General features: G+C 48.8%; 1 protein-coding gene across 2 annotated transcripts; it reads left to right on the top strand.

Annotated features, from left to right (window-relative positions):
• The first annotated feature begins 754 nt into the window (after window positions 1-754).
• Window positions 755-19,002, top strand: BBS1 (Bardet-Biedl syndrome 1). Of its 2 annotated transcripts, XR_007120883.1 has the most exons (18): window positions 755-851; window positions 1,194-1,270; window positions 1,369-1,403; window positions 3,836-4,108; window positions 4,219-4,265; window positions 4,408-4,446; window positions 4,565-4,637; window positions 6,671-6,802; window positions 7,858-7,964; window positions 9,292-9,412; window positions 9,565-9,723; window positions 11,024-11,093; window positions 11,470-11,628; window positions 14,124-14,257; window positions 15,268-15,402; window positions 16,081-16,167; window positions 16,391-17,701; window positions 18,450-19,002. XR_007120883.1 is itself a non-coding variant. In XM_047691050.1 (17 exons), exons 1-17 carry the CDS (start codon window positions 805-807, stop codon window positions 16,475-16,477), a joined length of 1,782 nt encoding a protein of 593 aa, XP_047547006.1. In that variant the 5' UTR covers window positions 755-804; the 3' UTR covers window positions 16,478-19,002. The 2 variants fall into 2 exon arrangements, 1 of the variants encoding a protein (XP_047547006.1); XM_047691050.1 differs by having other exon boundaries at window positions 16,391-19,002.
• The last annotated feature ends 4,470 nt before the right edge of the window (window positions 19,003-23,472 follow it).

Below are 23,472 nucleotides of genomic sequence, written 5' to 3' on the forward strand. Positions count from 1 at the left end.
AGCGACCTGTCTAGATACTATAGGACTCAAAATGCCTCCCAATCCAGTGCTCTTCATGTGTTGCTTTTATAACCAGAAAATAAACATAAGAAACAACCACCATCTTTGCGATTTGTGTGAATCCTTGCCTCACTTCTCTTTTGCTCCCAGCAGGGTAAAGGGATCAAAGCCTGGAGAAGGTCAGTTTTAGGGCCCCTCTAAAACAGGATTTTGATATCACCTCTAAAGGATGAGACACAGGCACAAGGAGGAACGTGGCACAATTTTTACAGTCCTCCTTTGTGGTGTATCCTGTATTTAAAAATATTCCAGGAACCCTAACACTGGAAACTCTCAATTTCAGTCCTTCCTAGGATTTAATCTCTCAACCCTGTGCTTTGTTTCTCTGAACCCAGACCTGTAGAATAAGATGGGAAGAAAGGTCATACTCCCTTTACAGCCGGGTTAACCGTGAGGACAAAGGGGTGTGGGATTAGTTTCACTTTTCAGGGACACTAGAAGGGCTGCTCTCCAGGCGAGAGGGTCCTGCCAATAATCCAGAGATTGCAGGGCCCAGCGGTTCCAGCTGGGAAGGAGCAAAGAGAAACCATACGATCTGGGATGAGGGATTGCGCCTCAGCAGGGTAAACCAGCTAAGAGGCCATCATTCCCTGCCTGCCTGGTGGCCTCTCAGCTCTGGGCAGGAAAAACGAGCGCCCGGAACCTTCGTACGTGCTCTTCCCAGCGCGCTTCCCAGAGCCCGGGCGCTTTTGGGCGTTGCGCGGGGGCTGGCGGGAGCCTGTTACCAAGGCGACGCCTGCAAAGATGGCTGCTGCGTCTTTGTCGGATTCCGACAGCGGCCGAACTGAGAGGTGAAGGCCGGGGTCCTCGAGGCCGTCTTTCCTACAGATGTAAAGAGGGGGGCTTGGACCCTGGGATCTGGTCTCCTTCGCTTCTCGAAAAGCGCTGGCAGTCCTTGAAGGGATCTTAGGGAACAAATAGGGAAACTGAGCCCCGAGGAGTGAATGAATGGGCTTGTGCGAGTGACTCGAGGTCACTCAGTGAGTCTCTGGAGGAGCCTGTACTTGGCCCCAGGCGTCTGCACCCCCATTTCAGAGCCCCCTGCACACGTCACGCTCAGAGACTAGATCCCGCAAAGTGTTTTTTCCCCTCCCTTGGGACTCAGCCGCCACCTCTTTCCCCTCCTCTCGCAGCAATGAGGCAAGTTCGAAATGGCTGGACGCACACTACGACCCCATGGCCAACATCCATACCTTTTCCGCCTGCTTGGGTGAGTCTCTGGGACCAGGAGATGGAGCGGAGTAACGGCTCGGTAGCGAAGTCTCAAGGATTGGGAAACTCAGGCTTACGGTCTTTTGTGTTTTCCAGCGCTGGCAGATTTGCACGGGGATGGGGAGTACAAGGTAAGCACCTGACCCCGGCAGAAAAAGAACTGGGGCGTGGGGGAGCGTGAGAACTGACATTTCCTGATGGCTCCAGAAGAGTTCAGCATAATCTGGAACCCATGTGTACGCTGAAAAAGTACATTTAGTGTCCAGTGTTATTTTTATGTGGATAGTCAAGAGAACCTGTTGATTTCATAGTGGACTGCACAAAGGAAAGCAGAACAAAATGCTGTTGGGGATTCTACTAAGACAAAGCCTCTTAATTTTGTTGACTTGTAATTCTTTGCTGGGAGGGCACATCCCTTGGTTGGGGGTGTGGCATTGGAATCTGGAGAGAAAGGAGAAGAAAGTGGGAGTTTTATGTTTATTGAAAGGGCATAGATTTTAAGATTAGCCATGAGCTGATAATTGGTGAAGCTGGATGCTGAATATTTGGAGGTTCATTACATGAGTCTCTCTGCTTTTGTATATGTCTGAATCCTTCCATAATAAAAAGGTTGAATTTTAAGTTTAATTTAAAACATAAAGATAGGGGTGCCTGGGTGGCTCAGTGGGTTAAGCCTCTGCCTTCGGCTCGGGTCATGATCCCAGGGTCCTGTCTGCTCGGTGGGGAGCCTGCTTCCCCCTCTCTCTCCGCCTGCCTCTCTGCCTACTTGTTAATAAATGAAATGTTAATTAATTTAAAAATTAAAGGTACAGGGTTTTTTTTTTTTAATATTGTGAAATATTTTGGGCTTACAGAAAGGTAGTTAACCTATTTTAGTATCCCTTTCTGGGCTAGACCCTCTTTGAGCATTTTCCCACACATAGATATTACTTGTTCTCAACTTGTTAATGGGAAAATGGATTCAGAGAGGATGAGTAAACTTAGCAAATTTGTAAAAAGTGGCAGACCTGGGCCTGTCACATTCCCAGTCATGTGTTTATTCCATTGTTGCTCAGCGGTGGGCAGTGAACCCACAGTGGGCATGCTATTTGGGCCGTTAGAAGATAGCTCTGGAATCACATCCTTGACGGCGAGTACAGTAGAATTCAGTGGAATTTTGCCTCCAAATTCCGGTCCGTAAAGCATTCTGCAATTTGGCAAGCGTCCAGTGAACCCCAATAGTGTGTCACACATTGTACCGACCCTAAACTAGGAAATGAATCAGTATATTGTCGGGAGGAGATATGACACTGGCCTCAGTTTACCCATGATATTGACTGATTGGTCAATATCATGACAATGATAATGACCGATTGCTTGGCACTGGGTTTATAGCACTGAAAGGTAGAGAAATCGCAGCCTCAATAACTAGCATGAAACATAAGCTGCTTTTGTGTAATCACTTTTTTAATGGTTAGTTTGTTGATTCCAAGCATCTGCCCTAGTGCCTGGCACACATTAGGTACTCAGTAAATATTTGTGGAGTAAACGAGTGGATGCTGAAATCAAAAATATGGAAAGGATGGGAGCAGCAGGGAGAGAATGGTGAGATCTATCTGGAGGTAACAGGGGGCAGTGATAAGTGAACTGGGTATTGAAGAATGAGTGAAATGTATGAAGAAGGTATGGAGGGAAGGAGGGGGAAAGCATTCCAGTCAGAGGAACAGTACAGGTGAAGGCACAGAGGCTTAGAAATCTGTAGCATATTTGGAAAGAGTAAATTTGGAGTTAGAAAGTGAAAACCAATATAAAATAGGAGTTAAGACCACTGGTTGGGATTCAGACAAACCTAGAGTCTGGTCCCAGCTCTGGGATCTGGTTTCCAGCTTCTTTTCCATCACCTTCCCAGATCAAAGAGGCCTTGAAAGCTTCACTCGAGAGAATGGGCTTGTGTGGCAGCCACAGTAGCTTGGACGATAGATTAGAGGGTGGAAAAGAGAGACCGAGGAGCTTGAGTCTCCTGTCTGTCCACAGAGCACATCGTACTCTGCGTGCGTGCTTGTGTTTCCTTAGCTCAGTTCCCATCTGGAAACCAGGCCTCAGAGGCCCAGATAGGAGTTTCCAGCACCCCACTGACTTCAGCCACCCTCCACTGTCCAGAATAGTGCCTGGCGTGGAGCAGACTCTGAAGAAATGTTTGCTGAATGAATAATGAAAGCATCATCTGCCACCCACTCCTCACTAGCACTCACCAGGTTCCGTAATTCATTACCTCATTTGATTTTCACTGCAAGCGTCATGAGGTAGATAGTCCCCTCTTGCGGGTGGGAAGACTGAGGCTCAGAGAGTTTAATCAGCTTTTCCAAGGTCACACGTCTTGCAAGCCTTATTACAAAATCTCCTTGCCCCCGACTTGGCGCACTGGTGTGTGAGTGAATGAATGTGCGCCAGTAAAAAGGCTAAGCCCGAAAAAATTTTTTAAATCTAAGAAATAAATAAAATAAAATAAGTCTAAGCCTGAGAAGGGAGTCAGTGGAGGGGTCTTTAGATCTTGAGTCTGGAATAAGCCAGCCTCTTTCTACAGCTAGTGGTGGGGGACCTTGGCCCCGGTGGGCAGCATCCCCGCCTGAAGGTGCTCAAGGGACCCACAGTGCTGACTGAAAGTCCTTTACCTGCACTGCCAGCTGCGGCCGCCACCTTCCTCATGGAGCAACACGAGCCCCGGACGCCAGCTCTAGCACTCGCCTCAGGCCCTTGTGTGTATGTATATAAGAATCTTAGGCCCTACTTCAAGTTCAGCCTGCCCCAGTTGCCTCCAAACCCCCTGGAGCAAGATCTTTGGAACCAGGCCAAGGAGGTAAGTGATGTCAGGGGTGGGAATAAGAAGGCAAAAATGCGGCCACTGAGTCCTCATTCCCTGCCTGACTCTGGAGCTCACAGGCTTACCTTTCTTCCTTGTTGTTGTAGGACCGGATTGACCCCTTGACCCTGAAGGAGATGCTGGAAGGCATCCGGTGAGAGCCCACTTACCCCTTCATATGCCTCCCACCCCTCCCGCAGTCCCCCAGACCCTCTCCTTCATCCCAGTGCTCTCCTTCTGACCCCCAGGGTCCTGTTCCTCCACTAAATCTGCCATGGTTGCCCCTTTCCTTTCAGGGAGAAGGCAGAGGTGCCTTTGTCTGTACAGTCCCTCAGGTAAGGGCCCTGTGGAGGGTCAGGCCTCCCGAAGCTATGGGGGGAGAAGGTGGCTAAGGAGTGGCCTGTGGAGGGAAGTAGCCCAGGCCATGCACCTGCCAGTTCTCTGTGCGTACAGGTTTTTACAGCTGGAGCTGAGTGAAATGGAGGCATTTGTGAGCCAGCACAAGTCCAAGTCCATTAAGCGGCAGGTAACATCCCTTCTTTCTTGATTTCCCTCTAAAAAAATATGGACAGTTTTTAAAAGACAATGTAACATCAGTGGTAGCTTCTGCAACCAAACCCGACTCAGTTCGCTCTGCAGTTTCCTTTCCAGCCTGTGGCACACGTATACGGTCACAAAGCTGCGGAGCCTTCTCCATGTCCGGTTGACAGTGACAGCTTTGAATTGATATATAGTTACATAACTTTACATAACTTCTCTTGTCTTAAGAGTAAAGGTAATATGTTCTCATTAGCGAATAAAGAGAAGTATAAAGGAGAAGTATAAATGACTATAATCTCACCACCCAGAGGTCCTCGTTCTTACTATTTGGGTACATTTTCTTCATAAATATGCTTTATAATTTGCTTCCCTTGAGTACATAACAGTGTATCTTGAGCATTTAAATAGTCTTTAAGAACTCTATTCTTAATGGCCCCTTAATTATTTCATTGATTATTAATTATTCCATTCATAGTTTATGGAACTATTCATGTATACTGGATAAGAAATGTATCCCTTTTATTCACTTCATGTTTTTCTTAGTTATGATTTTAATGGTTTTATTGGTGAACGTGTTCATGAAAGTCTGGTGGTTACTGACCTAAGGGCTGACCCTCAGTCCAGTCCCAGAGCTGCTCTCTGTGGTTCAGAAGGCCTCATGGGAACCCTCCCCTTCTGTAGAAGCCACTCGAACCAAACGCATGGAGCAATGCATGCGTTAGTTTTTGGCTAGCCTTAGACCAACGCTGTTCTCTCCTGCCAACCAGCAGCTCGGATCCACAGTTACCAATATCTTTGAGCACTTACAAAATCATGAAGTAAATTAATTATTGCTTAAAAGATGCAGTTTGGGGGAGGGAAGAAATCTTTTCAAGATATATATGTCATGATTATATATTTGGGCGCCATTACTATCCACATTTCTATAACCTTTCTCTTTCCACCAGGCATTAGAATGATTCCTCTCTTTTAATCTTAAAGATAATCACACAATGAGCAGTTTTGTCTTACAAAAGAGGTATTTTGGTCCTGCTAGATTATTTTCGTAGGAGAAATTCCTAAAAAATGGACCATCCTCTTCTCTTTTGTTTTCTCCAATCACAATCACTAAAGGAACATGTGCATGCTGTAGAAATTCTAGAAAGGCACAATGAAGAATTAAACATCACCTGTGATTTCATTGTCCAGAGATAACCAGTTTTTGTATTTATGAGTTTAGCCTTCCGGCATGGTTTTTTATTCAGATTTTTTTTTTTTTTAAGATTTTATTTATTCACTTGACAGAGAGAGATCACAAGTAGGCAGAAAGACAGGTGGAGAGAGAGGAAGGGAAGCAGGCTCCCTGCTGAGCAGAGAGCCCGATGCGGGCTCGATCCCAGGACCCTGAGATCATGACCTGAGCCGAAGGCAGCGGCTTAACCCACTGAGCCACCCAGGCGCCCCTATTCAGATATTTTCTAATCTAGGATTATACTGACATAACGCTTTACCTATTTTTCTCTCTTAGTACATTAGAAATGTTCTGGTTGTCATTGAATCTTCCTTTAAAATGTGATTTTTACTTTTATTTTTTATTTATTTTTTTAAAAGATTTTATTTATTTATTTGACAGACAGAGATCACAAGTAGGCAGAGAGGCAGGCAGAGAGAGAGAGGGAAGCAGGCTATCCGCGGAGCAGAGAGCCCGATGCGGGGCTCGATCCCAGGACCCTGGGATCATGACCTGAGCCGAAGGCAGAGGCTTTAACTCACTGAGCCACCCAGGCACCCCTAAAATGTGATTTTTAAAGTCACTACATGGTTTTTGATCAAATGGAAATTTGTAATTGACTTAAACAAGCCTCTTTTTTAGAAAATTAGATTTGTTGCAATTAACGCTTTTGCACATGAAACGTCCATCCCATCTCTGGTGCTCTTCCTCCTCCTTTGCCCTCTTTCTTCCCTCCTTTGGTATTCTGGAGGTGTCTGTGGGGATGGCGTTTGGGGATCCCCTGGGTGACTCCTGAAGTCCTCCTGCAGACAGTCATCACCACCATGACCACCTTAAAGAAGAACCTGGCTGACGAGGATGCTGTGTCCTGCCTGGTGTTGGGCACCGAGAACAAGGAGCTCCTGGTACTGGACCCGGAGGCCTTCACCATTTTGACCAAGGTCAGTGTGGGGCCTGGCCCTGGGCACAGCTGAGGCCCAGGCTGCGTTCCCTCCCTCTGTTCCCCCACATCTCCTGCCCATAGTTCTTGGTAATACATGTTGTAGAAAACATAGAATATAGATAAGCATAAAGAAAAAAATATACGTCCAAGAAAATACCACCACCCACAGTATCTACTATTAAAGTATTGGTATGTCTTTCCAGAAATTTCATATTGCGACACAGATATATAACCTATAAATACATTTTTTTACAAATATGACTTAGTGGGGGCGCCTGGGTGGCTCAGTGGGTTAAAGCCTCTACCTTCGGCTCAGGGCATGATCCCAGGGTCCTGGGATCGAGCCCCGCATCGGGCTCTCTGCTCCGCGGATAGCCTGCTTCCCTCTCTCTCTCTGCCTGCCTCTCTGCCTACTTGTGATCTCTGTCTGTCAAATAAATAAATAAAATCTTTAAAAAAAAAATGACTTAGTGGTAGAGGATCGTATAACCTGCCCTTTTCACATAATGGTAGCCCATCAATGTCTGTCCATATGTATATATAAAACCAAACCAGCCATTTTTTAAAGATTTTTAAAAGAATGTATTTATTTATTTGATAGATAGAGGGTGAGCAAGTGGGAGAGAGAGAACAAGCTGGAGGAGGGGCAGAGGGAGAGGGAGAAGCAGGCTCCCTGCTGAGCAGGGAGTCTGACATGGGGCTCAATCCCAGAGTCCTGGGATCATGACTTGAGCTGAAGGCAGACGCTTAATGACTGAGCCACCTGGGCACTCCCACCCCTTTTTTCCTAAAGATTTCTGTGCATCCTCGTCTAACTACTTCTTTAGGATACATTCCTAGAAGTGGCAATGTTTCATCAAAGGGGATAGACTTGAAGACTTCTGCTGCATGTTGCCAAGTTTCCCTCCAGAAAAACTGCATAAGCTTAAACTGACCCACAGTGACTGAGGAGTTTGGGAATTTGGACAAGGAACCAACTCAGAGGAGTTATTTCAAGGTGAGGAAGGACAGGGGCGCCAGGCAAACTGGAATGTTTGAGCCTCTCCTTTGCAGATGAGCCTACCCAGTGTGCCCGTCTTCCTGGAGGTTTCTGGCCAATTCGATGTGGAGTTCCGGCTTGCCGCCGCCTGCCGCAACGGAAACATCTATATCCTGAGAAGGTAGCTGCATCGTGGTCTCTGGGGCCAAGAGGAGCATCTCAGAACCCCGATGGTTTTAGGGGCTTTGGAGCTGGTATTCGGGAGTGGAAAAGCTCTTTCCACTGCAGCTCCCCAGCTGGGAACTTGACAGAGAAGGCTGAGCTCATGTGCGTAGGGGGCCATCTGGAGGCTTGTGTGATGGGGACGGGCAAAGTGAGAGACTGGGCAGGGCCGCTATAACGCATGAGAGGTACCGCCAGAGATGGGAAGAAGTAAAAATAGCCTCCTGTGGCTGTCCGGCTTTATAGGTACGGAACGTGTCTTTGCGCATTAGGTTGATACTCCTTACAACATTTGTCTTCCAATTCCAGAAATATCTTTGAGCACCCACTATGTATTAAGCATTATGTAAGGTATCAGGGATGTACTGATATATTGTTAAATGATATAAATGTAGTCCCTGCGTGCTTTGGAGGAAAAATACAAGCTCAGTGGGAAGAAATAGCAGGGCCAGGGTGATCGGTGAGCACCAGTCTGCGGAGATAATGTGGAAGTTTAAGAAGGAGCCACGTGTTCGAAAAGTGGGGAAGAAGTGTTGTAGGCAGAGAAAACTTAAGCAAATTCAAGATGGGAAAGATACTGGTGTGTGCTCCTGAAGCTTGATGGGCAAGGAAGAGGGTGGAAAGAGGTGTGCAGAGACCAGGTCTGACTCGTGCATGGCCCTGCTAGGACATGGTAAGGATTTAGAATTTGGAAAACTATTATGGGGTTTTAATCAGAAGAATGACGCGAGCCATTTATATTTTTAAGAGATTGCTCTGCTGGTTGGAGAGTAGATTGGAAGGAGGCCCAGAGACCAGAGGGAGGCTCTCAGATGGGATATGATCATCAGACTTGGTGATGAAGAAAGGGGAGCCATAGCCTGTGATTGGTTGGCTGGAATTACCCCTTCCTTCTGGATAAGAGAAACTAAGATTCAGAAGCCAGGAAACCAAAAACAGGGCATTTACACAGAGCAGACTTCTCACGCATTTCTGATGAGTTGGTGAACTGCCTCCTCTAGCACCTTGTCTAGCTGAAGGTACACTCAACAGCAAACTGTTCAAGGCCAGGTTCTCACACAGATCACTGCAATGAAGGCAGCAGGGAGACGGGGAAAGAAAACACACTTTATGTTATCCAAGGTCACACAGGGACTAAGTGGTAAAGGTGGAAATAATACTACGGTCATCTCCTTTGGGGCCAAGGTTCCTTCTGGGATAGTTGGTGAGGCTTAGAAAGAGGAGGGTCTGCCAGGGAAGGAGAGAAGGTTTCTCTGGGGCTTGGAGAGTGTGTCTTTATCCCACAGAGACTCCACGCGCCCCAAGTACTGCATCGAGCTGAGCGCCCAGCCTGTGGGGCTCGTCCGGGTACACAAGGTCCTGGTGGTCGGCAGCACCCAAGAGAGCCTGCATGGCTTCACCCACAAGGTGTGGCTTTCCCCACCCCGTCCACGTGTGTCTCCCTGGTTCCCCTTCAGCAAGAGATTCCTTCTGGCGTCCCTTTCCCTGCAACTCCAGCCACCCCTTCTTTCCACGCCGTGCCCTGAACCCCCCCAAGTTAAGAAGCTCTTCCCTCCCAGGGTAAGAAGCTGTGGACAGTGCAGATGCCAGCAGCCATCCTAACCATGAACCTCCTAGAGCAGCGCTCGCGGGGCCTGCAGGCCGTCATGGCTGGGCTGGCCAATGGAGAAGTCCGCATTTACCATGATAAGGCCCTGCTGAATGTCATCCGCACCCCGGTGAGCTCCTCACTCCTCTTTGCCCCCCATTCCCACCTCTGGGACATCTTAGCTGCCTCTCCTAATCCCTCTCCACCGGATGGCCTTGACTTTTGATGCTTTTTTTTTTAAGATTTTATTTATTTATTGGAGAGGAAAAAAAGCATGAGCATGAGCAGAGGCAGGGGTCAGAGGGAGGCAGGCAGAGGGAGAGAGAGAAGCAGACTCCCCGCTGAGCAGGGAGCCTAATACGGGGCTCGATCTCAGGACCCCAAGATGATGGCCTGAGCCAAAGGCAGATGCTTAACCAACAGAGCCACCCAGGTATCCCTTGACGTCTTTCAGAAACATTTGTTGAACATCTCATAAGCATAACTCACTGTATTCTGGGGATAAAATGATGTCTAAATTCTGCCTTCGGGGAATTTATAATCTAAGGTGACAGCGAACCAGAGACACAGCTAATTCAAATACAAGCGAGACTAAAGCCGAGGAGAGGACTGACAGAGCTCAGGGGGCCTGGTGACTGGGGTGGTGGGGAAGCATGGGGTGGAACTCGCAAGTCATTTCCCAGAGCAAGTGACAGTTCTGCTGGGCCTCAAAACGGTTTGGCAAGTGGGTACGTGGAGGAAGAAACTTTTAGACCAGAAACAGCATGAACAAAGGCTGAGAGGCATAAATATTCTTGATGAAGGAATCCAGGTGGCTTGATGAGTTTGGACCAGAGTTTTTCAGACACTGAGTTGTGACTTATTCAACTCATTTAATGGGTCACAACCAGCAACAGAAAAAAGAAAGCTCAGAGTATATCAGATGTGAAACTTGCATATAGGTATATATAAAGTGTCCTACGTCACAGTGTCAAGTTTGAAAGTAGCTGGTTTGGACCGCAGGCTGTTGGGAGACAGGTGAGGTGGGGTTTGGGGGAATGGTAGAGGAGAACAGAAAAGGCAGGTTGGAGTCAGATGTGGAAAGCCTTGAATTGTTCTAACGGGAAGGATAAAAGCCACTGGAAGTTTTTTGGCAGAAAATAGACATGATCACATTTTTGAAAGGCAGCAGTGTGAAGGACAGCCTGGGGAGAAACACTAGGCTGGGGGCCTATTAGAAAGCTGACCCCAGAAGCCCGGTGACGTTTATTCTGGAACCGTGGCTGTGGCAGTGAGAAATACAAGGCTTATTTGGGAGGCCGCATTGCCCCAGGCCTTACCTGAAATCTCTTTATTATATCATATCTGGGGTCTCCCAGCCTTATCACCCCACCCCAGTCTTGCTCTCCTCTCCAAGCTTTCCCCCCTAAACGCTGGTGTCTCCATCCTAGGATGCAGTGACCAGCCTTTGCTTCGGCCGCTACGGGCGGGAAGACAACACCCTCATCATGACTACACGGGGTGAGCAGACTCAGGCCGGGCAGGGGTTTTAGAGTTAGGCGCCAAGGTGATGAGCCAGATCCTGGGAAGGAAGAGGTGGCTGTGACGCCCAGCCAGGCCTGGGTTTGGAAGCAAGGCCTGCAGACACAGTGTCTCCAGTTCCCCCCAGTCTCCCCAGAGCCTGCACAATGCCAGGAACATCACAGTCCATAAGTAACTGCTGAATGAATGAATGAATGAATGGTAAGACACTGTTAAGACACACTGTATTCCTTCTAGAAACCCAGAATCTCAGCAGGAAAACAGACATGGACAGAAATGGCTCTATCTGAGGCAGATTGCTTGGGGAGGACAGACCAGGAAGGACAGATCTGTTCCTGTGTGCCCACTTCCCTAGGCGGTGGCCTGATCATCAAGATCCTGAAGCGTACAGCGGTGTTTGTGGAAGCAGGAGGTGAGGTGGGCCCCCCACCAGCCCAGGCGATGAAACTCAGTGTGCCCCGAAAGACTCGGCTTTATGTGGATCAGACACTGCGAGAGCGGGAGGCTGGCACCGGTGAGACTCAGACTAGGTCTTTTCTCTTCCTTCTTCGTGGCTCTGAAGCAGCAAGAAATAGGTGAACCCACCTGGGTACCCTAAGCCCTGGGAGACGTGGGCAGCCCGCCAGGTCTCTGGAAGCACAGAGAGCGCCTAGGAGGTACACCCTGTCTGCAGTACCTCCCTCCAGGTGGAAGATGTCGGGGGTGAGGGCTTGCGCCTTATCAATGCGGAGGAGAAAACAGTTGCTTCTAGATGCAGGAATTCTTACGAGAGAAGTGGAAGTGGACCAGGGTTCTTCCTTTTCCTATTCGTTTTTCCCTGCTCTAGCATCGTTCTTCCATTCATCTAATACCTGGGATTATGCCCAGTGTTTTGCCAGGTGCCTTGAAATAGGCTAGGCCCGACCTGAGGAGCTCCGTCCCTCTTGCTAATTACATGCTGCATGACAGGTATAGAAGAGGTCTCTGCAAAGAGGTCTCTGGTGGGGCTCATAAGAGTGAGGAAGTTGGCCTGGGAGCCTGGGAGAGGCTTCAGAGTGAGCGAACGTTGGACTTCACCCTGAAATGATTACAAGTCCACCCACCAGAAAGGGGTAGGTAAGAGCGATTCAGGCACAGGACGCTACCTGGATCCAAGGAGTGTCTGCATGTAGTCCCAGGCGCGTGCAGGAAGGCGACCAGAAGCAGAAGGTGACCAGAGCAGAGGCTGGCAAGGCAGGTCAGAGCAGGCTTCGAAGGGCCTGGAGTGCAGAGCTAAGATATTTGGTCAATTCTAGGTAGTGGGGGCTGGGAAGGATATCAAACAGAAAAATACAGTAACTCAGCCAGCTCTGTCTCATAAAGGGACCTTGCTTACACTTGTAAGGGAGAAATTAGAGGATAAAAGAGTTAGCAGGCTATTACAGCCTGGAGAATCCAAGAGAAGCATTTGAAACATTTGAGAAATAATTAGGAAGTTCTCTAAGGTAACCAAATGTAAAATATACCAAAAAAATCAGTAATTTGGTCTATAGCAACAGTAACCAGTCACAAAATATAATGCAGAGTTTCCATTCACAATAGCAACAAAACCCATAGAAATGAACTTAACAAGAAAATGGCAGTCTAAGAAAGAAAGTTACAAAACTCTCCAGGACATAAAAGACTACCGGAATATTTCAATGATGAGACTTCGCAAGGCTCAGGGTAGCAGGACCTAATGCCTAAAGCTGTTCATTAATGAATTAGTAGCTTCTAAAATTAATCTAGGAACATAGCCATGTTACAGGGCAAATCCCAATAAGGTTTACTCTGAGGACTTGACCAGTTGTTTTTTTTTTTTTTTTTTTTAATTTTATTTTTATTATTTATTTGACCAAAGAGATCACAAGTAGGCAGAGAGGCAGGCAGAGAGAGAGACGGGGAAGTAGGCTCCCCGCTGAGCAGAGAGCCCGATGCAGGGCTCGATCCTGTGATCATGACCTGAGCTGAAGGCTGAGGCTTAACCTCTGAGCCAGCCAGACGCCCCTGACCAGTTGATGTTAAGAGTAAATCTAAGAATTGGCAGGGGGAGGGGGGAATTAAAGAATGAGGGGACCTGGCTGTCAGGAGAATGATCTGTGAGGCTGTAGGAATTGGCAGCGGTGGTAGGACTACGGGAACTGTCGCCGATCCAGGCCACATCTAGAAAGTCCAAAAATGGACCCTCCTCCGAGTGGAAGGTCCATATATGTTAAAGGTGTTGTTTTAGAGTAGTGGGGAGAGGCGAGACTGTCCAAAAAGCATGATCAGGACAACTTGCTTCTAGAAAAACCAAACAGAGCTCTACTTCAAACCAAACACATTCATTCTGAGTAAACTAAAGTAAGTTGTAAAAGAACCAGAGGAGAAAGGAAAGATTAAAGGTGGGCTGCCGTAAAGACAGAAAACTTCTGAGCGGCAGAAGGCCCCGCACACAAGGAAAGGAGCAGAATCAGCCTGGGAAACCAGCGTGCGAAGTCTGGAAGATTCCCAGCGGGAACAGAGGGAGCGCGGGCTCCGGGGACGGCTTTGAGGGAGAGGCCTCAGGCCTTGGCAAATGACGAGCCTCGAGGGCAGGACCTGGGTGACTCGGTGGGTGGGGGGTGTGGAGACTGAGGAAAGGAGATGAGGTGGGTTTCCGCGGTGCTGAGTGTGAGGTGTTGGTGGGACGTTAGGGTTGCCCAGAGGAGGGGGATGGAGGGCAAGACTCGAGGGGACACCAGCCCTTCCGGCAGAATCGCAGGGGCGGTCCGGGAGACTGGGACTGTGCGTGAGGGCAGTGCGGTGGTCAGAAATGAGGAAGGAGGGAGCCACGTGTGGCCCACGGCGCCCTGTGTCACTGGGAGGCCAGGCCATGTCACCTCCGTCTTCCCTTTCCCCACATTCCCTGCCGCGCAGAGCCGGGTCTCGCATGTCTGAGCGGCTGCCCACGCGGGAGACCCCTCTCCCCCACCTCTGCTCCCTCCTACCCTCCTGACCTCTAGCACCAGCCCTTTGTGTCCCTGTCCTCAGCCATGCACAGGGCCTTCCAGACCGACCTCTACCTGCTGCGTCTCCGGGCCGCCCGTGCCTACGTGCAGGCCCTCGAGTCCAGCCTGAACCCTGTGTCCGTGACGGCCCGGGAGCCCCTCAAGCTACACGCTGTGGTGAGTGAACACCCCGGGGGGGGGGTGGTCAGGCCACCTCAGGGCTGGAGGGACAGAGGTCGAGGGTGAGTAGGAACCCCTCAGCCCCAGAGCCAATTCAGAGCCCACAAGGCCTTGTGCCTACGTCTCAGCCCCGAAGGCCCAGAGACCAAGTCTCTATCTTCCTTGAAGCAGGCGCCCTCTCTCCTCTCTGCCGTGCTGCCTCTTCCTCAGCAGCTACAGAGTGGGCCAGACTCCCCAGCTCCTTTGGCCCATGCTGTGCCTCACACAGGCCCCTAGATTTGGGCCAGGCTTCGCAAGTAGCCACCAAGGGACATTTCTTCCCGGCCCTGGAGGGACTCTCACAGCCAGGCGACGAGGAACAAAGCGGTTCATTCGAGTACCCGCGGGCAGCCTGAGGTGTCGGGACTACCTGGTGCCGGGAGGGGAAGTCCTGAGACTGGCCCAGGCACAGGAGGAGGAGCCCTGCCCTCGGACACAAGTGACCACAAGGTCATCTGGGCTCTGGCCAGGGCTCAGTGGGTCCCGGAGGTGTGCTGCCTGATCCAACCGGGTTTCCGATTTCTCTCTCCCTAAAGGAAATAGGGGGGGGAGGGGGAAACAGGCTGCAGAGCAACTGAGGCTAGGAGGGAGGAAAGAGAAGTCATTGTGGCCACCACAGGAGGAGAACAGGCAGTGGGGACAGCCTGGGAAGACGGGCAGGGATGGTGGTGAGGCCGCAGGTGGGAGCTGGGGCTTCCGTCCCCAGGCCAGCTCTGCCTCTGACAACTGAGTGGCCTGCACCCAGCCCTTTCCCCTCTCTGGGCCTTTGCTGGTCCCCGTACAAAGAGGAGCCAGCCTCCTGGGCTTCCGAGGGGCCCTGGATGAAGGGCAGGACAGTACGTTAGAGCAGTTGGAAAAAGGTGACTCGAGGACACTGGTGAGAAAGCTGGAGGGCAGGGCACATGGGATTCAGCGCCCAGGGCTGCCGGTTCTAAGGGCTTTCTCCACTCACTCCACCTTCTCCACAGGTTCAGGGCCTGGGCCCCACCTTTAAGCTCACACTTCACCTGCAGAACACGTCAGCAGCCCGACCCATCCTGGGGCTGCTGGTCTGCTTCCTGTACAACGAGGTGCTCTATGCTCTGCCCCGGGCCTTCTTCAAGGTACTGGGCCTCACTGAGACACGGAGTGAGAAAGACCGGGCTGGGGCCTGGGGAGGTGCCCGCAGACCCAAACAGATGGGTGGTGAGGGAGCTGGCCGGGGGCTGCAGCCGCAGACCAGGCTGGGGCAAGGCAGAGATCTCTGGGGGGAATGCCCAAGACATGCCCTGCTGCTTTTCTTCCCGCCTGAGAGAGGTTTCAGGGAGCCACACAGAAGGTTCTGGGAGAACAGCTAGACTCGGGCTCCCACCTATGCCTCTCTCAGAAACCCGTTGGTGCTGGGATCCCAGAGCCCATCCTGCCTTGCAGCCACACCTTCAGTGGGAATGGGAGCTTCTTTCTGCCCCAAGGAGACTTTTTTCCACAGTGAGGGGCCTGCTTTCCTGCCAGGTCCAGATCGGACCCTAAGTTGGGAGGACCAGAACCCGAGAAAGACTCTGGGACTTGGTTGAGAGTCAAGAGGTCTAGGTTTAATCCTGGACATCCGTGTGGTCCTGGAGCGTCTACTCCCCTCCCTGAACCCCATGCCCCGTGAATGGGCCTGCCCTGCCCATGCTGCCCCCCAGATTCAGGCTACAGCGAACGCAGCTTCTGTAGCAGGCTTGAGAGCACCCTGGAATCCGGCAAACACTGTTCAGGCACAAGGGCTGATCTCCTTACCTCTTTGTCGCCAAACTCAGGTCCCCTTGCTGGTGCCAGGACTCAGCTACCCGCTGGAGACCTTTGTGGAGAGTCTCAGTGACAAGGGCATCTCAGATATCATCAAGGTAAGTGGCCAGTGAGAGTACATGGGGGGCCAGTGAGACCCAGGTGGACAAGGCCCCCGGGTGGCTGCTGGGTCAGGGTGGCTATCTGCAGCCTCCCAGTCCCCTTCAACAGAGCCCTGGTCGCCTGTGACAGGGGCCAGTGCAGACCAGGCCAGGCTTGGGTTTGCAGGGAGCAGGGAGGACAAGGGACCTGCCCCTCCTGCCACGGGCACTTGCTCTGTAGGTGCTGGTGCTTCGAGAAGGCCAGAGCGCACCCCTGCTGAGTGCCCATATCAACATGCCTGTGAGTGAGGGGCTGGCAGCCGCCTGACCCCCGAACTGGTGTTGAGAGCCCTGCGGAATCAGGACCAGGAAGATACAGCCCCTTGCACCGAGCTGGACAGAGCGAGTGGCCCCAGGCCCATTCCCCAATGTTGGGGCTACAGTTTCCTTCTCCCATGTATCTCGTTTCTCCCCACCTGGCTGTTGGGTGACCTGTAGAAGCAGGTCAGTGAGTACCCAGGAGGCTCAGCAACTTCCCCTCAGGAAATCCCAGGCATTTGCCCCCTGGACGCCTGCTGCTCCTCCATCTCCCCACTTTTCTCCAGAAATCACACCCAAGTCTGAAGGAGGATCTCTGAAGTGGTAAAGGTGAGAGGAGGGGCATAGGCCCAGCCTTTTCCTTCACTGCTTTCCTTAGACACATTTACTCGTGTGGCTGCAGAATTGGCTACGGCCTGACCTGGGATAATCAGAGGCTTTTTCTTGAGCAAGACTGAGCCCCCTGTTGCTGCCTGGGGTTCTAGAGGCTTGGCTGATGCCTAGCTTGGCTTACAGGCAAATCACATGCTCCGATCTCTCCTTGTGAGCTAAACAAGGGACCTTCCTCTTTCTATTCAGGGGGCCCAGGGAGTGGCTGGCTCCCCACAGGGGGCTTTCCTGAAATTTGGGCTCAACCAAGGTCTTGGGCCTGTGATGCTCCATGACGAAACCCAAGGGAGGAACTGGTGCAGGAGGGCATAGAGGGCCCGTGCAGGGAGCTAGTGACCCCTGCCCCCACCAGGCTTCTGGAGCCCACACAGCTGCTGTCCTGATTTGGATGTTTGTGCCCAGAAAGGGCATCCCAGGAGAGGAAGGCTCAGTTAGAGCAGAGGTGGGGCTGGGGTGCACGGGCGTTTCTGGGGTCCTGGGGAGGTGCACGGGAGGCAGAAGCCCAGATGATTCTTCTGTGCCCTGGAGCCCAGATCAGTCATGTCGGTGGGAAGTTCACTGGGCAGTGTGGTCGGGTGAGAGAACGGAGCTGGGAAGGCATGGGCTGGAGGCACTGAGTGCGGCTTAACCTTGAGGGAAGGCGCATGCTTAGACCACAAGAACCAGAGACCCACAGTCCTGGCCCTCGGGGCCTCCTGGAGCCCTGGCCGGTCTGCCTGGCCCACCTCTCAGCCCTCTGCAAGGCTGGTGCTACCAGGGCCACCCCGAGCCACTTGTGAGCCAGGACCCTGCCCTTTGAGGGCCTGGATCTTCCTCTGTCTGACCAGGAGCAGCCTCCCATGTGGTAGGTATCTCAGGCGTGTGGGAAGGAACCAACCCCTTCCGGGCTGCTTTCCCCACATGTAGAAGGAGGCAGTTTGAGCAGATTCAGCTCTGGCATCCTGGGAGTTGGGCAGCCCCTCTAGAGGAAATGAGTCAACTGCAGAAAGGAGATATTTGACAGGATAACTGTAGAGCTCTGGCCCTTGATACCAAGGGCCCCAACCTAACTGCTGTGCCCAGGCAGTGGCCTCTGTGTCCAGGACACCAGTGAGGGATTGGCATCCACAGCTCACAGCCCACCCCCTAACCCTTCCAAGGAATGCTTTCTGGGACCAGGTTAAGAGAAGCAAGTGGGGGAGGAGGCGGTGCGTGGGTGGCTCAGTCAGTTGAGCATCTTACTCTTGATCTCAGGGTGGGGAGTTCAATCCCTGCGTTGGGATCCATGCTGGGTGTGGAGCCTACTTAAAAAAGAGAAAGCATGAGGTCTGGACCAAAGAGAGAGCCCATCCCCCTCCTCTGTGCACAGTCTGGCCGCTCGCAGACATAGATCAGTTGGATCAGAACGGTGAAGGGTCTCTAGATGGAGCCAAGTGGGGCACGGTTGGAGCAAGCAGGCGGTTTACCCGGAAATGGAGAGAGAAACACAGGGAGTGTCACTGTCAGCCGGAGGGATTTCAGCTTAACCTGAAGAACTTCCTGAGAGAGCTTAGCAGAGTTGGAAAGACCTGCCCTAGAAGGAAATGAGCCCCGCGTCTCTGGGACGGGGCTAGCTCTTCGCAGGGTGTGTGTGCTGGGCGACGTGACTGTAGACTCTCTTCTACCCCAATCAAGGGATGACTTGTGAACTTGGAACAGAAAGTCTGATCTGGATTCTGTTCGTAGCTCTTTCATGATGAGGAAAGTGGAGAAACTTCCAAAGCCCAGCGCCTCTTGAGAGTCTGTGTGATTTGATACGACGTACCTGTGTGAACTGTGTCCCTGTGGACAAGTGGAACAACAGGAAACCAGGGCGGTGCCTGCCACCCAGGGCCCTCACTAGTCAGAGCTTCAGGAGGCTGTCGACATTGGGGATGACGGGGGTTGGTATCTTTGTAAAAAGTATTTTTCTAAAAACGTACCTACTTAGAACTATGGAGTTAGTTTACAAGAAAATAGCCTCTGCCCATTACCCACGACTGCTCCCTTGCTATAGTCATTTTCAGTTCTCTTAGCTATTATTTTTTTCAGTGATTTCTCTGAGCTCAACATGAGGCTTGAATTCACAACCCCAAGATCAAGAGTCACGGGCTCCACTGACTGAGCCAGCCAGGTGCCCCATTAGCTATTTATTTTAAAAATATGCTTCAGTGGGGCGCCTGGGTGGCTCAGTGGGTTAAAGCCTCTGCCTTCTGCTCAGGTCATGATCCCTGGGTCCTGGGATCAAGCCCCACATCGGGCTCTCTGCTCAGCAGAGAGCCTGCTTCCCCCTCTCTCTGTCTCTGCCTACCTCTCTGCCTACTTGTGATCTCTGTCAAATAAATAAATAAAATCTTTTAAAAATATGCTTCAGGGCACCTGGGTGGCACAGTTGGTTAAGCATCCAGCTCTGATTTTTGACTCAGGCCACGATCTCAGGGTAAGGACATCAGGCCCTGTGTTGGGCTCCACACTGAGCAAGAAGTCTGCTTAGGATTCTTTCTCTCCCAGGCGCCTGGGTGGGTCAGTTGGTTAAGCATCTGCCTTCAGCTTGGGTCATGATTCTAGAGTCCTGGGATCAAGCCCTACATCGGGCTGCCTGCTCATCAGGGAGTCTGCTTCTCCCTCTCCCTTTGTTCCTCCCCCTGCTTGAGCTCTTTCACTCACTCACTCTCTCTCTAATAAAATCCTTAAAAAAAAAAAAAAAAAAAAGATTCTCTCTCTCCCTCTATTCCTACTCTGCCCCCTGCTCTTGTTCTAAGAAAAAAATGAGAAATTAAATATATATATATATATTTGCTTATACTACTCTTGCTTGGTTTCTCATTCTAGACACTGTCTGTTGGCTCTCTTGTAACAGATGAGTCTTTAGCTCCATTGTGACAGAACCTTGCTCCCTTCTTGCCCCAATTTTTAGGTAAATTAATACTGTTTAAATTGCTATTTTTATTACTATGTGAAAGTTATTCGATGTAGAGTCAAAAATTGGGATATAATTAAATTACTTTTGAATTTTTCATGGAGTTAACAATTGCTTTTTTTTTTTCTTTCCTTTGCTTCCTTTTCTGTATATACCAATTGTTCATTCTTCCCCCATCCAGTCTAACAGTTCTTTTTTTCTGGACACTTTCTTTCATCCCCTGCCTCAGTGAGAACTGTTTGCTCCCTAAAACTGCTGCAGAGCATTTCTCCTGACTAGATCCTCTGGTTCCCAGGCCCCGTGTCTTCATCTTTCATAGTTCTTTTACCCCTCGTTTGGTGAAGCATATCCACAAGTACCTTCTCTAAAAAGTCACTAGACTTAAAATTTTTAAAACATGGTCTAAAAAAATCTTTATTTCATTTATCCATGTGCGATAGCAGGTCATAAAATTAGAAGTTGAAAATAATTTCACACAAGAAAATCACTTTTGAGGTGCCTGGGTGGCTCAGTGGGTTAAAGCCTCTGCCTTCGGCTCAGGTCATGATCTCAGGATCCTGGAATCAAGCCCCACATCAGGCTCTGTGCTCAGCAGGGAGCCTGCCTCCCCTTCTCTCTCTCTGCCTGCATCTCTGCCTACTTGTGATCTCTATCTGTCAAATAAATAAACAAATAAAAATCTTTTTAAAAAATCATTTTTAAGGCAGTTATTTCCTTGTGTTCAGATTTCTGGTAATGCTGTTGAGAAGTTTCATACCATTTTTACTCCTGACCTTCTCTTTCTCTGAGGTTCTGAAATGTCAGGATGTGCCTTACTGTGTGTCATTATTTGTTGTGCTGTAGGGTGGAGATGTATATCCTTCACTTCTACAAACTTTTGTTTTCTTGATGATTTCTTCCCATTGTCTCTGTTCACTCTGGAATTCTCATTAAACCCAGCACCTGATAAATGGTTAATTCCAGAGAGAACAGGATTGATCATCTATTTTAATTCTCTCTGTTCTCACATTGTCTTTCTGTCTGAGGGATTTTTATCTTTCTGCTCTTCTCTGGAACTGTTTTTAAGATTCCATTATTTTAATTTTCAATTCTTTCTGTTCTCTGTTCAATCTTTATCTATATTATCTCTTCAAAGACATTAGTTGAGCCCAGCAAACCATCAGTCAACAACTGACTTCTAGGGAGTTACTTCAATAACAACAGAATACACATTTTTTTTCTCAAGCTCACATGGAACAATAACCAGAACAGACCACATTCTGGTCCATAAAATATGCCTTAACCAATTTAAAATAATCAAAAGAATACATTGCTCTCAGGTCAAGATGTAATTAAACCAGAAATCACTAACAGAAGGATAGCTGGAAAATCCCCAAATACTTGGAAATGAAACAACAAACTTCTACATAACACATGAATCAAAGAAGAAATCTCAAGAAAAATTTAAAGATCTTTTGAACTGAATGAAAATGAAAACACAACTTACCAAATTTGTGGGACTCAGCAAAAGCAGTGCTTAAAGGGAAATGTACAGCACTGAATGCATGTTTTAAAAAAGAAGAAAGATCTAAGATCAATAACTTAACTTTCCACCTTAGGAAATAAGAAAAGAGCAAAATAAGTCCAAAGTAAGCAGGAGGAAAGAAAAGAAAAAATAATTAGAGCAGAAATCAATAAAATTGAAAATGGGAAATTAGTAGAGAGAATCAACAAAACTAAAAGCTGGTTCTTGGAAATCTCATCAGATTTCTATCATCCTCATCAAATCTCATCTGATGCCTATCTCCAAGTTTAATGAGAGGTAGAAGCAGAAGAAAAACCTCTTCTGAGAATTTTTGCCCATAAGCTAGCCTGACTAGGTTTACAACCTAAACTGACAATACCTGGGTGGTCCGAAAGACCCACAGCTGAAAAGTTAGTATAAAGTGGTTCAGGAGGGCCTGGGTGGCTCAGTTGTTAAGCGTCTGCCTTCAGCTCAGGTCGTGATCCTGAGGTCCTGGATTGAGCCTCACATTAGGCTCCCTGCTCAGCTCGAAGCCTGCTTCCTCTCCCACTCCCCCTGCTTGTGTTTTCTCTCTCACTGTCTCTCTCTCTCTGTCAAATAAATAAAATCTTTTAAAAAATAAAGTGGTACAGGATTTGTCATCAGGTGACTGAGAAACACATTTCCCCCTCTGGAGGAATTTACTGTTGACCCAATCTCAAAAATAACCCCCCTTGATAAAATGCCAAGAAATATGAACTCACAGTCAAAACCCACAAATTGCAAGAAAATAAGACATTGTGAAGAGGAGCCACCGTGAACAATAGCCTGTGTACTCAGGCCTCAGAGGCTTAAAATACTGGAATTACCAACAATGTAAGATGTGTGTCTTCAATATACTTAAAGAAAAAAAAAAAAAAAACCTAAAATACAAGTAGAGAGCAAGAGAAGATATAAAATGACCAAGCAAATCTGAAAAAGAAGCAAACAAAACTAGAAACAAGAATAAAATATTTGATGTGTAAAACTCATGGAGGAATGGGCACAACCACTAAAAACAAAACAAAACAAAACAAACAAACAAAAAAAACCCTCAATAGATGGGTCTCGCAGGGGAAGAAAGACCTAACTGGAAGGTAGATCTGTAGAAATTATCCAGAATTCCAAACATAGATAATATGAGGATGGAGTAGAAAGGTCTCATCAGAGCTTCAGTAGGGACAGAGAAAATATGTGAAGGTGTGACTAAGAATCTTCTAGAACTGATGAAAGACATCAATTCACAGAATTAGGAAACCCAAGGAATTTCATGAGGGTAAATACAGAGGAAACCACACTCATGTACAGTAAACTGCAAAATACTAAAGACAAAAAGTCCTAAAAGCATTGGAGACAAAAGTATCTTCAAAGGAAAAACAACAGATGACAGCTGACGTTAACAGTGGCAATGGAAACCAAAAGACAAAAAGACAAAATAGTATTTTTAACATATTAAGAGGAAATAACTATTAACCTAGAATTCTGCACCCAGCAAAAAGGAACTTTTTTTTTTTTAAGATTTTATTTGTCAGCACAGCAGAGGGAGCAGCAGGTAGAGGGAGAAGCAGGCTCCCTGCTGAGAAAGGAGCACAATTCCGGACTCCATCACATGGAACTTTTTTTTTTTAAGATTTTATTTATTTGAGAGTGTGTGAGGAAGCAAAGGTGGGGATTGGTTAGAGCCAGAAGCAGACTCCCTGTGAGCAGGGAGGCTGATTCAGGATTTGATCCTGGGACTCCAGGATCATGACCTGAGCCAAAGGCAGTGGTTTAACCAACTGAGGCACCCAGGCACCCTGGAACTTTAAATAAAAAGGGTAAAAAAACTAAGAACTACAAAAGGTGATACAGATAGAAAGCACAAACTCAAGTGGTAGAAATAATGTACCAAAGTACATTAATTGCAATAAATATAAATGACCAAATGTTTTAACTGGAAGACAGTCTTGTCTAGATTTTTAAAAAATCCATCTGTGGGGCGCCTGGGTGGCTCAGTCAGTTAAGCATCTGCCTTTGGCTCAGGTCATGATCTCAGGGTCCTGGGATCGAGCCCTGCATCAGGCTCCCTGCTTGGAAGGAAGCCTGCTTCTCCCTCTCCCTCTGCCCCTCCATCCCCACACTCATGCTCTCTCTCTCAAAATAATAATAATAAATCTAACAAAAAAAAGGCATGATC

The sequence above is a fragment of the Lutra lutra genome, chromosome 10 (assembly GCF_902655055.1).
Source record: "Lutra lutra chromosome 10, mLutLut1.2, whole genome shotgun sequence".
NCBI lineage: Eukaryota > Metazoa > Chordata > Mammalia > Carnivora > Mustelidae > Lutra > Lutra lutra.

Excerpts from the sequence above, each read along its gene's own strand:
- BBS1 (XM_047691050.1), top strand. The coding sequence starts at position 805 with ATGGCTGCTGCGTCTTTGTCGGATTCCGACAGCGGCCGAACTGAGAG. Across the intron at positions 4,638-6,670 it reads CCAAGTCCATTAAGCGGCAG|ACAGTCATCACCACCATGAC; the intron begins GTAACATCCCTT and ends GTCCTCCTGCAG. Across the intron at positions 9,413-9,564 it reads TGCATGGCTTCACCCACAAG|GGTAAGAAGCTGTGGACAGT; the intron begins GTGTGGCTTTCC and ends CTTCCCTCCCAG.